Raw genomic sequence first — 17,900 nt, forward strand, 5'->3', positions numbered from 1 at the left:
TATTAGTTATGATCCCTTAGTATATATAGTGTGCATGGCACAGTTTTGTCTGCAATGAAACATGTGTACTTATATGATCTTTTTCTCATCATTTCCTGGCAGTATATGATAGGAGTTAAGAGCATGCTCTGGAAAATCAGGAGCTTTCTGGTTATGGGTTCATCACTGTATCTATGTTGACAGCTTCCTCATTCACCAGTATCTGCACAGGTAAAATGGAGATAATAACAGTTGTTTTAGTCAGCTTTAGCATGGCTATGACCAGAGTACTTGACAAAAACAACTTAGGGGGGGAGTGTTTCTACTGCGGGCTCATGGTTTGAGAGGTCTCTGTCTGTAGGCATCTGACACTACTGATCTTGGCCCATGGCAGCACAGCAGGAGGGAAGGGCCCATGGGAGTAAAGCTCAGCTCATGGCCCAGTGGGGAGGAGACAAGCAGAGGAAGGGCTACAGGGAAGAGAGCCTTCCAGGGCACATCCTCAGCGACCTCCTCCAGCCATGCTCCTCCTGCCTACATTTACTACCCAGTCAGTCCATTCAAACTAGGATAGCCTATCAGTTCACTGCCCTCATAATCTAATAATTTATCTCTGATATTTCTACATTTACAGGTGCTTTGGGGACACACCTTGAATCCAAATCATAATAGCAGTGTATATATCTCTTAAGTGTTATAGAGATTATTACCCAATACCACTATTTGTAATTATTTCTTTTTTATTTTCATTAGAAGGATAGCATATGAATGCATATACATGATTGAAGCTAGAGATACAAAGCCCTGATTAAGAAGAATTTTACAAATATGAGAGAATCATCCTGGATTAGGTGTTCTCCACTATTTTGCACCCATGTATGGTTGTATCAATGAAGAATTTATGAATGACATTATGGTTTTTCTATAGCCTTTAGGCATTCCTTGCTGAGATTGTTCAATATCTTTTGATCCTTTCTTCAGTTAAATCAATATTGGACTTGAGGTATCATCATTTGTCATCTGAAATGGCTTTGCTGCTAAACAATTTCTTAATAGTATTTTTCATCTGAGCATTTCTTAAGGTATAGATTAACAGATTTAACATAGGAGTAATCATAGTATAGAATAGAGCAATGGCTTTATCAATAGGTAAAGTAGTTGCAGGTCTCATGTACACAAATATGCAGGGAACAAAGAACAGGACCACTGTGATGTGGGAAACACAGGTGGACAGGGCTTTGCACCTACCCTCCAGGTTGTGAGTTCTCAGGGAACGCAGGATGACCACATAGGAAAAGAGCAAGAAGAGAAAGTTTAACAGGCAGATGAACCCACTGTTGGCAGCAACAAAGAGCCCCAGAGTGTGGGTATCAGTGCAGGCCAGAGTGAGCAAAGTGTTCAGGTCACACATAAAGTGATCTATGACATTAGGGCCACAGAAGGGTAGTTGGACGATAAAGAGGAGCTGGATGGTTGTGTGGAGAAAGCCTCCCACCCATGACATTCCCACTAATAGGCGACATACTCTTTGGTTCATGATGGTTGCATAGTGCAAGGGCTTGCAGATGGCCACATAGTGGTCATAGGCCATCACTGTAAGTAGAATGACCTCAGCACATCCAAAGAAATGTTCCCCAAAGACTTGAGTCATGTATGCATGGAACAAGATGGTTTTCCTTTTCTGCAGTGAATCTACCATTGGTTTAGGGGTATTGACAGATGCATAGCAGGCATCAATTAAGGAGAGATAGGCCAGGAAAAAATACATAGGGGACCCCAACAATGAGCTGGTCCTGATGGTGATCACAATAAGCATATTTCCCACCATGCAGATGATGTAGATGAGCAAGAACATAGCAAATACGATTTTCTGCAACTCTGGATTTTCAGTAAGGCCCAGAAGAACGAACTCCATCACATTATTCCTATTCTCCATGTACTTGGTGTAAAAGTTACTCACATACCTGCAAAAAACAATCCAACCTTAAATTTGTTAAACTTCTCCATTCTAATAAATAAATAAAGGATAGATTCTATTGACCTGTAAGAATATATGTGCAGATTTTTGTATTCATATTTTTGAGTGAGGTGAAAAAAATGTTCTGAGTCTTGAAGATTACTGCCCCTCCCAGTGCAGATCCTGCAAAGACTATATATGGGAGAAAGGCCAGAGGCTGAACATCCTTCATTGTCTGAGATGACTGAGAGACTCATTTGAATTCAGAGACTACATTCATAGTGTCATGTAGACCCCAAAACAGAGGTAGGAGCAGGATGTGACTGCCTTCAAGGTATAACTAATGAATGTTGCCCTTTTTTCCTTAGGAAATGGGGAAATGTGAGAGCTTAATAAGAATAGGAGTCAAGGATGATGGGAGCTTAAGGAAGGGGAAATTAGATGTTACTATTGTAATCATCATTTTATGTCCTTGATGAAGCAGAGTGGGGTTAAGTAAGGGGTGAAAGCCAGAGATCATAATTCATGTAGCAGATTAATTAATGATATAACTGATATAAAGAGAGGATGACACTTAGGAAAATGTAACCAATGTACAAAAGAGCAACTATAAAATAATTCATAAAATTTGTTGAATGAATCTAATAACTGTATGACACCTAATTATAAAGCAAGTAATATTTGTTCCCTGTATGGCATGCTACCAAGTGCTTCAAATGCACAATTCCTCCTAATACTTTAGATAACCTCTGTGACTGATGTTATTCCATCATTCTTACACATAAGGAAATAATCTCAGAAACTAACATGAACAACTGTAATAAACTTGAATATGTTAGCTGATGGTAACTGAACTCTAGGTATGTTCTAAACATTTTATAGATGTGCAGATCTAATTCTGAAAACAAGGTTAATGAATGGTTAATGCTATCATTTTTTTTACCCATCTTTACGCTTATTTATATATGCACAGAGAAATTAAGGATCCCATTTCAGAACAAGTTTCTAATAAGTAATAGAGTCAAGAAGAGAATAATTAGATTATTAGATTTTTTTTATTCTAGGATAGTGTATTATGATGTTACTCAGGTTGACTTTAAAATTGTGATCCTCCTGACTCACCCTCCTGAGTAAATGGGATTTATAGGCATGCATTTCTGTGCCTGACTTTAAGTTAGTCCTTTATTTATTTTTTGCCATCCAATTCTTTAACATATATTGTTCCTTTCTCCTTAACCTATAATTCTCATACTATGTTATACTAAACAATGATGAACAACTTCAGAGGGAAGTTTAGGCAAAGCAATTTCATCAGTAGACACAAATACACATAATAATTCATTTCAACTCCCAAATGTTAAGTAAATGAGTCTTTCTTCATTTTGGAAGGGCTCCTTTCACTTGGCCTGTCCCTCACACCCAGTTCTTCCTTCTCTAATACCTCTATAAAATATTGACCTCAGAGTTAGATGGAAAATGTGAACAACCTCATGGTGGTTAAGAGAGAGACTGGTTTGGGAGTCAGTAAGACCAGATTCAAATCCTATTTCTTCTGCTTCCAACTTCTTTTACCTGGGTACAGTTCCTGGTCCTGCACACATCTGCTTTACCATCTACAAAGTGAGAGTGAAAATATCACCTCTTGAGTTTTTTGAGAATTGATTGTTACATGAGCACATTCATTACAGTTCTGGGGACACATATACGGCTTTCATTTATTTCCATAACTGTGTATGCACTCAGAAAAGCTAAATGGACAGTTTAAACAAGAATATAGAGATATTTTCAAGCCTCCAGTCAGTTCAGGAGTAATCCTCTGCATTACTACTTTTAAAGAATACACAGAGACCTGTTCTAACCACAGCAATTGAATCCAGAAAGACTTCCTGTTTGTACTAGGGCTCTGCAGCTTATGATTTGTGTCATTTAATATTTATATCTAAGTCTTATGTGTGTGAAAAGTGTACTTAAATTTTGTTTTTATCTGCACAATTAGTCTTGGTTATTAAATGAGATGTCTCAAGGCAAACTAACTTTTTTTGTTGTTAGAGGTCTGTATTTTATACATAGTTTCATCACTATGAGTCTCAAATTGTCTAATGTTAAATTTTCTCATGATATTTACCAAATATCTTTTGAAAAAGTGGGATGAGGATGAACTATTTTATAACAGTATTCAACAAATGACACTCTGACTGTATGTAACAAATCTAGAAAAGTAATGATCTCTGCATATAAAAAATTAAAAAATTAATAAATATCAGCACTGTTGAAAATCTTACCTTAGTAGTTTTAGATGATTTTAATTGTGTTTTGATTGTCCATAAACAATTTCATTTTCATAGAGACCTCCTCTTGAAATAAGAATTTTAATATGAATTGGAATTAAACTTCCAAAGATATTATTCAGATAACCTAACATCAAATCAAATGTTGTTAAGGATGTATCTTTAGAAGACTAAATCTTTTCATTTAGCTTGAATCCTAATATATTTTAATAGAAAATCTGTGATTTTAATTTAGAATGGATTTGCTTGATACATTATGGGGAAATGAAAATCATTCTGTTGCGCTAGTCCAAGAAGACAGAAGGCAGGAGGTTGGGAAGAAAAGTATTCAAATAGGTCACTGATGATGAATCTCATCCTGGATGAATCAACTGCAACAAAAATATTATCATCTCACAATATCAGGATATTTAAGAGCTTTCCAGAAGGACTTAGAGAACTTGCTTGTATTTGTGCTTTCTCTCCCAGGAATTAATTATATCTTTTCATGGAAATATAGAAACAGGAATTCTAGAAAGATATATTTGAGAATCTCCAAGCTCTGAATGGGGAATTATATTCCCTGAAGTTGGAACATAATTTCTTTTTCAATCTGAAACTGGGTTGTTAGGAAAGGTGAATGTCATATAAATAGGATTGTAGCATAAATACAGTGTGGGTACAAGTGATGCAGTTTCCCTATCATGTGTGTCATAGAGAGAGCTTTTTTCTTACTAATATTAAATCCTTTCTGAAAACCACTATGAATCACTTGAGAACTAAAGAAGTGAAGGCATATTAATGACAGCTATTTTGAAGTTTTTTACTCCACATGCTGCTTTTCCTGATCTTCAGTGTTTCGGAAGTAGACAGAAACCCAAGAAGGATTTATGTAACAGTGCTCTCTGGGACACAGCATCCAATGATAGGTAACATTACAGATTTGGAGAGAAATTTAAAACACAGTAAGTGAGTTCCAGTCATTCCACATTTTGTCCATTGTAAAAAATGCCCTTGTTATTTATTTGTCATTTAGTCATTTTAGGAGGCCTGTGCATTTTTTTTCTTAAAAAAACATTTCTTTGAGGTAATTAAGATACAAAAGGCTGTACATATATGAAATGTACAACCTGATGTCTTGGGAGATACACATACACATGTGAATCTGTCACCACAATCTATACCATGAAACTATCTGGTCACCTATCTGATCATCTTCAAATGTGTCCACATCTTGTTTATTGTTATAATGAGGATGATGATGATGATGATGATGATGATGATGATGATGAGAACAACTAACACAAAACTGACCCTTTGAGAAATATTTTAAATATCCTGGACAGTATCCATCAGTATAGGCACAATGGTGTATAAATCTCTGGACCTTATGCATGTTGTGCAACCAAATCATCATACCTTTTGATTGGCCTCTTCCTCCTCCTCCCCTCTCCCCAGCTCTTGAGAACCACTGTCCCACTCCCTATATCTCTGAGTTAGACAATGTTAGATTTATCCTTAAGTGATGTCATGTTGCATTTGCCCTTTAAAAATCTTAAAAGCTTGACACCAAAGAAAACAAGAGCAAACAAACAAAAACTACCAAAAAAAAAAAATAAAAAAATAAAAAACCAGCAGCAAAAACAAAAAGACAAACAAATAACCCAATCAATAAATGATGAAAAAAAAACAAACAGACATTACTCACAAAAGAAATGCAAGTGGACAACAAATACATGAAAAAATGTTCAATATTGCTAGTGATCAAACAGGCAAATTAAAACCATACTGATGAGCTGGAGTTGTGGCTCAGTGGTAGAGTGTTTGCCTAGTACATGTGAGGCACTGGGTTCGTTTCTCAGCACCATGAGAAAAAATAAATAAAGGAATTGTGTCCATTTACAATTTTAAAAAATCTTGAAATTTCAAACACTCCTGTTAGAAGGGCAATCGTCAAGAATATCAATAATGATTTTCTTCTTTATAAAGACTGACATTATTATTTTTGTAATTATTTTAGGAAACTCCATACTATTTTTCTGTAAAGGCTGAACCAATTTATATGATCCCAAACAGTGGAAAAGAATGTTCTTTTTCTCACATCCTAAATAACATTTATCATCTTTTTGTTTTCATTTCTTTGATTTTTATAATTTCTATCCTATTAGATTGAGTTGATATCTCATTGTGATTTGATTTGCAATTTTTCTGATGTTTATATTGGCATCATGCACCATTTAATTTATCTGCTGGTCATTGGTTTGTTTTCTTTGGAGAAATGTCCATTCAAGATATAGCACATTTTTTTGTTACCAATTTTTTATTTTTACTAATGTATAGAAATGTAAAAAGCTGTACACATTAATGAAGCACCATTTAATACATGTACATATAGCATAATATTTAAATCAGTTTAATCATGTATATCTCCTCATTTATCATTTCTTTAGAGTGTAAACTTTCAAAATTTTTTCTTCTAGTTTTTTTGAAATGTACTGTACATTGTTATTACCATCACCTGATTGTGCTATAGCACACCTGAGCTTCTTATTCCTCACTAACTGCAACTTACTACCCAGAGATCAGTATTCCCACCCCCATATCCACCCCTTGATCTCCCCAGTCACTTGTAATCACCAGTCTACTTTTAATGTCTATGAGATTGATCTCTTTATGTTCCACAATTGACTGAGGTTGTGCAGACCTGTCTTTCTGTGCCTGGTTTATTTCCCTTAACATAATGATCTCTAGCTTGTTGATGCAAATGACAGAATTTCATTCTGATTTAAGCTGAATACCATTTTGTATATGAGCCATATATTTTGAGTCTATTCATCTACCTATAGACACTGACATATACCCAGGAGTAGGATAACTGTATCATATGGCTGCTCTACTTTTAGTTTTTTCAGGAATTTCCATACTAATTTTCATAGCGACTGGTAGAGTTAAACCTGACTGATGACTTTGCTGCTTTTCCTCCTGTTTATTCAGATTTTACCTAAGTTTGGAAAATATTTTTAATGATCCATTTGAGTAGTTATCTACAATATGACATTTTCAACTTCTTCTTGAAATCCAAGAATTCAAATATTTCATCTTTTAATTCTACCTTAAAGTTTCCATAAGCTTTTTTAATTTCTTTTAATTCTTATTTTCATTTTACTCCTCAGACTGTATTTTCAAATAAGTCTTCAATCATATTAAGTCTATTTTTTATCTATTTTTGCTATTGATGCCCTCTAATTAATTAAATAATGTATATATTGAGCTTGATAATTTGATTTTTAATTTCTTTTGGTCTACATTAGAGTATCAAATGATTTTTCTGTGTTCTCTTAAAACTTATTGAGTTTCTCTATGAAGGCTTGCTTGGGTTTGGGAAAGGAAATTATGAAATAGGTCTGGAACATCATCCCCTAAATTAGGAGATAAATTGTGCATTGCTGGCATTTTTGTATAACAACAAACTGCTTCTGGTGGTCTTATTGAAAGGTATGGGATAGAAGTCTTTACCAGATCATTAGCTATATATAAGCTACAAGGGAGATGTATTAATTTGTTCAAGCAATGAAACCACTTTTGGCACAACAGCTGAAATTGGAGTTTCCATCTGATTAAGCATATGGAATTCCACTAGAATTTTGTCATAACCATCTGTCTTTTGCACAGAACTAGCAGTTCATTATAATGTGGTGAGAATCAACATTGGTGGATCTTTCAAGTCCCTGATGATGGCAGCAATCTCTGAAATCTCTCTAGGAATGCAATTGATCTTTGTAAATTGTAATACTACATTTACTGTGCAAAATAGAAGTTTGCTTTTGTTTCACTATTTCCCTGGATAGAGACAGTTCTACTAGTTCCTGCTTGGCCTTTTCCACCACAATATTCTTCCTTCCATAGGTTCAGTAGTCACAGCAATGCCTGATTATTTCAACAGTCTGACCATTCCTCAGCAGGTCACATATGTAGTTGTGGTATGTCCGGGAAATTCCATTTTTAGGGAAATATCCAAGAGAAATGAACACACTTTTGCACAAAAACTTATAAACCATGCTCCTGAAAACATTATTCAAAATAGCTAGAATCTAGAAACCATATACCTGTCAACTGATAAATGGAATATTATTTGATAATAAAAAGTAATAAATACTGGTAACATGCTGCAAAATGCATGAAAACTCTATGTAAATGATGATTAAAGAAGCATGTTACAAAAGGCCATATATTGTATGATTCTTTATTTGGCAAACATCTAGAAAGCAAACATACAGTCTAGAAATATTAGGATTTACTAAGGTCTGAGAAAGATGCTGGCTGTGAGTAATGAATACATTCTTCTTGCTAAGAGCATGAGTTTCTCTTTGCAGGATGAATGATGTTCTAAACTTAGGTTATGTTGATGCCTGCACAACAATGTGTTGTAAGTGTCCTTAAATTGCACACTTGGAGTAAGTGAATTCTATCCTCTGTGAGTTAAATCTTAACAAAGGTTTGAAAATATGTAAATGTAAAACCTAGTGAATGCTTCCATAGAACCTAAGGAGTAGAGAAACTGTCATGGCTGGGACTGTACCTCAGTGGCAGAGTGCTTGCCTAGCATGCATGAGGAACTGGGTTGTATTAGTAGCACCACATAAATAATAAACAAAGAAAATAAAGGCATTCTGTTCAACTACAAAAAAAAAATTAAAGTGTCATACTAGGAGAGAAAGATGTGAAAATATTCTGCTAAATTTGATAGAAAACAGGGATTAAAAATCCCTAGTTATCATTATTATAATTCAAAAGATCAACATTTTATTTGATAATTAAATACACATAATTCACACAGAGTAACTCTTACTAAGTTTTATCTTTGGGAAATGAAACACACATATCATGAACCAAGGCCACCTGCTTCTAATCTGTAACATGATGCCACATGGGCCACAGCAAGGACTTCTGCTTCAGCTTCTGCGGTGGTTTGTGCTGTTGCAGGGGAGAGGAGTATAGCCACTGAATGGAAGACACAGGAGGAAAAACTTAATATTCTTCATCCTGAAAATTAGAATGGTTTCCATCTTTTCATCAAAGAAGTTTCCAACCAAGATGCATCTTTTCTATCAATTATAACAAAAAGATATTTACAAGTTGGCTAATTCACTTGTTCTACTTTTTATGTTTCTCTGTCACCTCAGGACATCTAGAAATCTTAATGTTGTGAAATACAGTATGAACTTTGTGCACAATGAACACAACTACTTTACCAAAAATGCACATACAGATCTGTGGTTATAATCTACACCTGTCTTCCAGATATGGAGATACTAGCAAAGAGCCCTCCCCCTCCTCCTTCTTCCTCTTCACCATTCCAGTGCCTCTTCACCATTCCAGTGACTAAATTCAGGACTACCCCTAGCTCCCAGAGGTAAATTAACAAAGATCATTCCCAGAAGATAGTTCTTCCTAAAAACTAACAAGAGGATATTTATATAGGGATTATTTTGCTACTTTTAAACTTTGGGCATTAGGACTTATCCTTTAATACTGAGAAATATTAACTAAACTGCACACATAACAATGGTTAGACAATCTGAACTAAGGGGCACAGAGTGCTTCTCTATGTATATTTTCTCATTCCCCCACCCACCACCCTGGGCAGTGTGTATCAGAACTTGATCATTAGGCTAGCAGCAGAGGGGCACAAGAACACAAATACTGAAAAATGGGAGCAAGTGCTCAAGGATTTACATTTTGATGTGAGCCACTGGGTGTGCATCTTCTGGGTGTACTGTAGGAATATTTTAATTCATTGAGAACATGCATTCTTGCTAATATTTTAGTAGTAGAAATCTGGTAATGAAATAATCTTGGTGTTTTCTGTTGCTTTGTCTCATTTTAAATTTATCATTATGGGAATGCATTATTTTAGTTTTAATTCTACCAATGTCTATCTAGAGGTCTGTTGCCATTGGTCTTTGGTAAAATTTTTGTCCCCAAGAAAGGATAAAAGATTGAGTGGGTATGATGTATTCTTGGTTATCAAACATACTCATGTAGCTTTGGGATTTTGAATGGGTGAATATTCATGATGTGTGTAAAAGCATGATACATACAAGCTTTTTCTGATGTTGTATACATATATATACAACCTGGAGGGACACATCCAACTAAGCTGCTTGTGACTGAATGACTTTGTTACTTGCTTGTGTTTTTATTTTTCCTGTAATGCACACATTAACTTTTAAAAAATAAATGCTTTTTTTTTTTTTTAAGTCTCCAACCAAAGTCACGCCTGCCATTTTGTGACAGCAAGGCCATCATACTCCAGGGTGGCAGCCATGCTTATGCTCCTGCAGTCACAGAATCAAATGCTCTGTTGACCACCTCCTTCACTAGACTGGGGAGAGTGTGAGTTCTCATGATTCTCATTCATCTTCTTAGGAATCACAGCTCCTTTGATGGAAACTGACTCAGAGAAACTTTTATGAAAGAGTGTTAGTCTATAAAGCCACTGATGGAAAATTGTGTCATCTTCTATGTGTTCTACTTAATCTTTGAAAAGCACAAATCATTAAAATGGTACTTTCCCAGGGGCATCAGCATTCTGATATCACAAGTACCCCCAAGAGATTAATACATTAGTTCAATGGCATAATGGAAAGATTAGTATGGGAAAAAGTTATTGAATGGAAAACATACATATAACCCAGTTTTCTAAATTCAGTTCAGTTTTAGCAGAGCAGATGGTGCTGTTGGATTCCCATTTATGCATACATCTCTTGTTTTCTAAGTACAGCAAGAATCATCTATTCCCCATTTTTTAACCTAATTATGCAGATGTTCTATTGACTGTATGAAAATAACTAGAGGGCATAGTTAAAAACACAGATGTTTGCATAGTTCATATTCCTGGCTAAATGAGTCCAAACTGTCTTAGAATAGTTTGTTATATTTCCAGAAAATGCCAGAAGGTGATATTAATTATCAACATACTGTGAGGAGCATAAATCTACTTTTCATTTCGTAATTGATCTACTAGAGGCACATGGAAGCCCAGTGCATGCTTCTCCAAGCTGGAGCACTAGCCATGGATATGCATAGTTTTAAAGCAAGGCTTACACTTTTATTATAGCTACTTATATAGATGTCTTGCAGATCTAAAATATTTCCACCTTTATTTTTGGGAATTCACCCACACCAGATGTCACTTTTGAGCACCACAGTCTTTACCATATTATATTCCACCCCAACTATAAACACAATCCTAAGTTGATATAGCATCTATACTATTAGATTTGTGGATGTGACAAGGAAACAATGGCAGAGAGACAATTAGTGATATGTTTATTTACCATGAAGAATAATGTGCAGGTCATGGTTCATGGTGAGGAAGAAAATCTACCACCAGGGTACATAAAAGTTAACAATAATAAAAGAATATCTGTCCAGTATGGGACTCTTCTGTAATGCAGAAGTGGCTATAGTGTTTTTCCAGTCAAAGACAAGTGGCTCACTCTTTGCAGTAAAGCTGTTTGGCTCAAGTATTATAGGAATCATGGTTTTTGACATTTAATTTAATACCACTTAAACATTTAACACCTTTGCTTTTAATAAGGTTGTATTTACACTTTGGTTGAGTCACACTAGCCTAGTTCTCATATGTGACTTGTTTTCATCCACTCTATTGAGTTTGGCTACTAGTCACTTAGACCTGTTACAGATGGCAAGCAAAGATGAGAGTCAGAAGAAGTAAGTTAGTGAGATGGTACATTTGACAGAAGTTGGAGACAGTAGGGTGTGTATAAAGAAAATCAACCCAAGAATAGAAAAGACTTTTTTTCCCCAAGACCAACAAATGAAAGCAAATTTTTTTCTCTTTTGAGTTTGTGTTTTATCTCTAACTTTCTGAGCACACCTCTGATCTCATTTCAAGATTACTAGGCTGAGTTTTCACTATTTTGTGAGACTTACATCAAAATTCATTAGCTAAGATTTCATGTGTTTATATATTCTATCATTCATCCAAACTATACATTATTGATTTTTTAAATTATTTTTTAATTTGCTCTAATTAGTTATACATGACAGTAGAATGCACTTTGACACATTGCACACAAATATAGCATAGCTTTTCACTCCTCTGGCTGTACATGGTACAGAGTCACGCTGGTCTTGTGATCATACCTGTATATAGGGTCATAATGTCTGTCTCATTCTACTGTCCTTCCCATCCCCACTACCCCCTCCCCCTCACTCCCCTATGCACAATCCAAAGTTCCTTTGTTCTTCCTTACCCACCCCATAAACACTGTAGAACAGCATCTGCTTATCAGAGAAATTATTTGGTCTTTGTTTTTTGGGGAGTGGTTTATTTCACTTAGCTTGATATTCTCTGGTTCCATCCATTTACCTGCAAATGCCATATCCAAACATAGTTTTCAATGCCAGAAATAACCTCAAATATTTCAGAGTAGGTTTTTAATCACTTAAAGAATATGGCAGGAGACAAAAAGTGGGAGGAGAAAACACTGATGTTTACTCTGATCATGTTGAGATTCTGAGCATATTAAGACTCCTGTGATTTTGGATATTTAGAACATTATCTGATTGTGAAGTAGTCAATATAATGATCATGATTAAGAGTACCCTAATTCTGTGCAATGTGTATTTCTTGCATTTGTTACTTCTGAAAATTCTTTGATGTTATTATTTTGTTCATTGTATAGATGACTTAACAAAGCCTTCCACATTTACATTCATCCAGTTTGAATTATTATTTCCAACTATTTGCTGTCAGCATTCCAGAAAGCCTTCTTAACCCATATTTTTTTTCATGACATTCTTTACTTCTGCATTTCTCAGTGTGTAAATCATGGGGTTTAGTATGGGAGTGATAATGGTGTAAAACACAGCCACCATCTTATCCTTCGTAAACGTAACATCAGGGTGCATGTATGTGAAAGCACAGGGACCAAAAAAGATGATGACCACCGCAATGTGGGCTCCACAGGTGGACAGAGCTTTGTGTCTTCCTTCTGCCAACTGCTTTCTCAGAGACACCAGAATGGCAGTATAGGAGATGAGCAATATCACAAAGCTTCCCAGGGTGACGGTTCCACTGTTGGCTGTCACAACACCACTGGTAACACTGTGTCCATGCAGGCAAGTTTGAGCACAGGGTAAACATCACAGAAGTAGGGATTGATCTTATTGGGTCCACAGAAGGGTAGCTGAACTACTAGAGACACAGGGATGACAGTGTATATGAACCCACCTATCCAGTTCCCAGCAACATTTTATGGCACTTTTCCCTGTCCATGATGGTCATATAGTGCAGGGGTTTGCATATGGCCACATAACAATCATCTGCCATTACTATAAGGATAAAAATCTCAGTTCTTCCAAAGAAATGTACTCCAAAGAGTTGCAATATGCACCCTTTATATGAGATAGTTTTACTCTTTGCTAAAGGTCAACAATAATCTTGGGTGCTGTGGCTGAGAAACAAATGTCCACAAGAGACAAGGAGTTGAGAAGAAATACATGGAAGACTTCAGAAGATTCCCCATGAAGATGGTCAGCATGATGAGGAGGTTTCCCAGAAGAATGACTGTGTAGAAGAATGAGAACACCATCAAGCAGGCTCCTTCAACCTCTGGATTTTGAGAAAGGCCCCAGAAAATAACTTCAGTTACATCATTCATTTTCCATGTAATGAATCAAGTAGGTCAAATTACCAAACAGTTAAATTATCTGAAAGGAAAACATCAGAAAGATTATCAGCATTTATTTCTAATTCAGGATAAATTAATAATCACAGTTAAAAGTGGAAAAATGGGTACTGACTGCAGACTGACATGAATAATTACAGAAATTTTAATGTCTCCATTCTTATCCTTTACCTTAATAATATATGTGGTTTATTCACTTCAGATGAGGAAGCAGAGAACAGACAGACAAAGAAAATACCTAAAGTAACACATCTAACCAAAGTTCTCACATGACTAACATTTTCCTAGATTGACTTTCCTGGTTATGGACAAACATTTAATTAGTTCTCTTTCTGTAAAAGACACACATTCATATTTAAAGTGATCCTTTGTTTGGAGACAAGGTTTCCCTTTCTTTGGTGATGAAGTGAAAACATGCCCATAGGATCCCTTCTGAATTCAGCCAATTCTGGTCATTACATACACTCATGGATCCTTGGAATGTCCAGACTGGGTGACTTCTGCAGGCTCCCCTTCAGATCTGTGTGTGAATTTATGGCTTCTGTTTGAATTCAAGCTCCTGCAATGTGGAGTGTCTGAGCGTTCACCAGTATTTATTCTAGCACTATTTGTTACTAAACATTTGTGTAGTAACTGAAAACACACAAATTCCACAAAACTGAAAAATATAGAAAACACAAAAATGAAAGATTCTCCCTTTTTGTGTCAATATTCTTCATGTGTCCTTCCAAGTTTTCAAGTCTCATGCTAGAGTATTTTAGTTTTCTAATTTGGGGTGAATGTAGAAAAAGATTGTCCTTTAGTGATTATTATTATGGGTTTAGGAAATGCATAATGTTTCATGTAAATGGATACATCTCCATGTTGGAATTTCAGACACACTAGTGAGGTTACTTTTACGTTTTGGTAGAATGGCATACAGAGGAGATTTCAATGAGGGGTTTTCAAGGTTTTTCATGAACTCAAGACACTAGAGGATTCCTCTAGATTTTGATAGTCATCTCATCCCCTTAACATCTATCTAGTGCCTCACTTCCTACTGCTGTGGAATCTGCTCTCAACTAGTGTTTTGCAGGCTATGCCAGTCATTGTCAGCTTTATGACAACTACAGGTTTCATCAGGTCTGTGTACTAGAGGTTGTAGAGTTATCAGCACAGGTCTGCATACTTTGTGTATTACAAAATAGCAATACTAATGGTAATAATAGAAACAGCAATACTGCAAATCAGATCTAGAATCAGTCACATCCCCTGCTTCACAGGTTTCTTCCCCTGTTACTTTTCCTGCTGAACTTAGAAAACAGTACTATTCTCCACTGAGAGCACTTCACTTTACAAGAACTCAATTAACAGTGGTTTTCAATAGCTATCTATAATGTTGCTTGACTCTGTTGGAAGAGACAATGAGCATCCACACATAACCTGGGATCTGTTCCACTATTGTTCATTCTACAAAGTCCTAGAAAAATTCTGCTACCTTCTGAAGTCAAGACCCATCTCAATGTAATCCATTCTCCCCTTTCTGATCATTTCTAATGGGATTAAGTCTTTCTGTCCTTTGAAATGATTGGCATTTTCTATCCCTATTTGTGCTCCCCTGTCTCTTGGTTGTGCACTCATGCACTTTATTATTTATTATTTAAATTTCATTTCTCTATAATTTCTGAGAATAGTGTCTTCCAATTATATTACATATGTCAAAATATAGCCACTGAACTGAATTCCCCATGTTACCAAACACTCTATATTAGTTATAGAAGAAAATAATCTCACCATATTATCCAGGGCTTATATTTGTTTTTACTTTTCTGAGTCTTGCTGATATATTTTGGGTGCAGATTTGAGTTCTAATAAGAATGTGCTTGAGGAATTATTTTGTGAATAGGCCACATCCAATCAGAGAACATCCAATCACCTAAACTCAAAGTCTGCTAAAAAATCAGCATCCCTTCTTGTAGGTTCTTTCACGTAATGAAATCATCTGTTCTGCAATATATATTGGTAAGAAATGTTTTCTCCTCTGCTTATAAAGTTACTATGGAAGGAATGATGCAATATGGTAATGATTTTAGGGAAAGATTTTTTCCAAAATCTTTCACCATAATTACAACCAAACCACATACCTAAAGAGAGATGTAACCTACTGAATTCTTTTTCAATTATTTTTAGAACTAAAAGTGTCTGTTTCATTTTGAATTCAATTGACACTTTCATTTAGAACTGTTACCTAATTATAAAGCAATTCATCAAACATAAGTAATTTTAGGATTGCATATTGTTTCTTAAATTAATGACCCTGGCTCTATGCATAATATACCATATATTTTATATAAAATGTGTTACAATATGTATTTCTGTGTATTAAAAATGAATTAATCTGATCTTTAGAAAGCTCTCTTACAATGGAATGGATAGATTTGATGGAACTTTTGGGGTTCACTTCTTTTCTTTTTAATGGGATGTATGCATGAGATGAATTTAGGATACAGGGATGAATTGTAGTGTGGGCTATATATAATTCCTTTAGTTTTTGAGCTTAAATTATCCAGATTGACTCTTGTCCTAGTCCTTTTATTTTCCTCTCTGCCATGTCATGTGTGGAGGAGAAAAGGGTTAACTGTCAGAGGAGGATGTTGGCTGTATATCACTCAATCACCCCCAAAATTTATCTACTCAGTAAACACACAAGAGCCAATATTCTTTTTATATGAGAGGGGTCATGACTGGTCTGGCCATACCAGCTCTGGTCTCTTACAACAACAACTCACCCAACTCTTTTTTATTTAAAATATACAGGTAAAGGTGGCCAGGACTGGGAAGAGCTTTTTCTGTGATGGACAGAATAGGGTGGAGTTAGGGAAGCCACTGTCTTAGGGAAAAATTCCATAAGGAGACAGGGAACCACTCTGATACAGTGCACATACTTCCTGGCAGTTCTTAGAAGCCAGGGATCTGTGTCCTGTGGCTCAATCTAGTCTAATTCTGCTAAATAAAGGCTGCTTCCCACATTCCCCCTTTTTAATATTTTAAAATGCAAATGATGGGCAGTTATGTCGAGGTTTAGAATCTTGGGTCTGAGAGCAGCTCTGAGGTCCCTGCTCTTGGTTGGGAGGGCTACTCCAAGGTCTGGCTGTTGGTTCTGAGAGTATGGCAACCTATTATCATGACAGAAAAAGAATTAGTAGCAAACATATTATTCCAATACCATTCAGTTTAGGAAATACCTGATCAACCGGAAATGTAGAGTCCATGAGATTAATTCTATCTTTTGAATATACTGGGTGAGGTGATATGATTTTACAAGATCCAGGTTATTCTTACTGTTATGTCAAATGTCCATCAGAAGACTTTTAATTATCTCTTAGTCCCATTGGGAAGTATGATATTTAGTTGTAACAACAAACATGCTTGAAGTTATTATGACCTTTAAGTCTTTGTTTAAATGTGAGAGCAAAAGACTCATTACTGATATTTGTAATAGTAGCTGTTAAAGCATTTAATTTAATCTCAATTATTCTATTAATACTTAATACTTTCAGGGGTCATAGCATCTTAACAGAAGGAATCATGCCCCTAAATATAATGAATGTCGGAACAGATAGAAACCTAAAAGAAAAATTTAAAATATATATGAACCAATTACCATCAAAGAAATAACTGTTAGAATATAAATGTGAATTATTCATCTTTCTAGTGTAATATCAGTTTGTTAAATTCTAATTTGGCATTTATTGCATGGTTACCAGTAATGCAAAGTAATATCTAAGTAACAGGTAATAGTCCAAATTACATGGAGTTTCAAAAATCAGAATGATTGTATATTTAATCATATTTTATTCTGAAAATAGTTTTTAAACAACTCAACTATTTGTCTAGTTGCTTAGATCTTTTTCAGCATTAACAATTTAGATTAAACATGTTTGCTGGCAAATTCTTTTTAAGAAGAACTAAAAACAAAACATATTTAATGGCAATGTT

The 17,900-nt window shown here is 35.4% G+C and overlaps 1 protein-coding gene and 1 pseudogene across 1 annotated transcript; both read right to left on the reverse strand.

Annotated features, from left to right (window-relative positions):
- Window positions 1-988: 988 nt before the first annotated feature.
- LOC124960264 (olfactory receptor 4C46-like) lies at window positions 989-1,918 on the reverse strand. Its single transcript, XM_047518971.1, has one exon. It carries the CDS (start codon window positions 1,913-1,915, stop codon window positions 989-991), a length of 927 nt encoding a protein of 308 aa, XP_047374927.1. The 5' UTR covers window positions 1,916-1,918.
- Window positions 1,919-12,974: 11,056 nt separating this feature from the next.
- Window positions 12,975-13,895, reverse strand: LOC124959190 (olfactory receptor 4S2-like; annotated as a pseudogene).
- Window positions 13,896-17,900: the final 4,005 nt, after the last annotated feature.

This window comes from Sciurus carolinensis, chromosome 11 (genome assembly GCF_902686445.1).
Source record: "Sciurus carolinensis chromosome 11, mSciCar1.2, whole genome shotgun sequence".
Taxonomy (NCBI): Eukaryota; Metazoa; Chordata; class Mammalia; order Rodentia; family Sciuridae; genus Sciurus; species Sciurus carolinensis.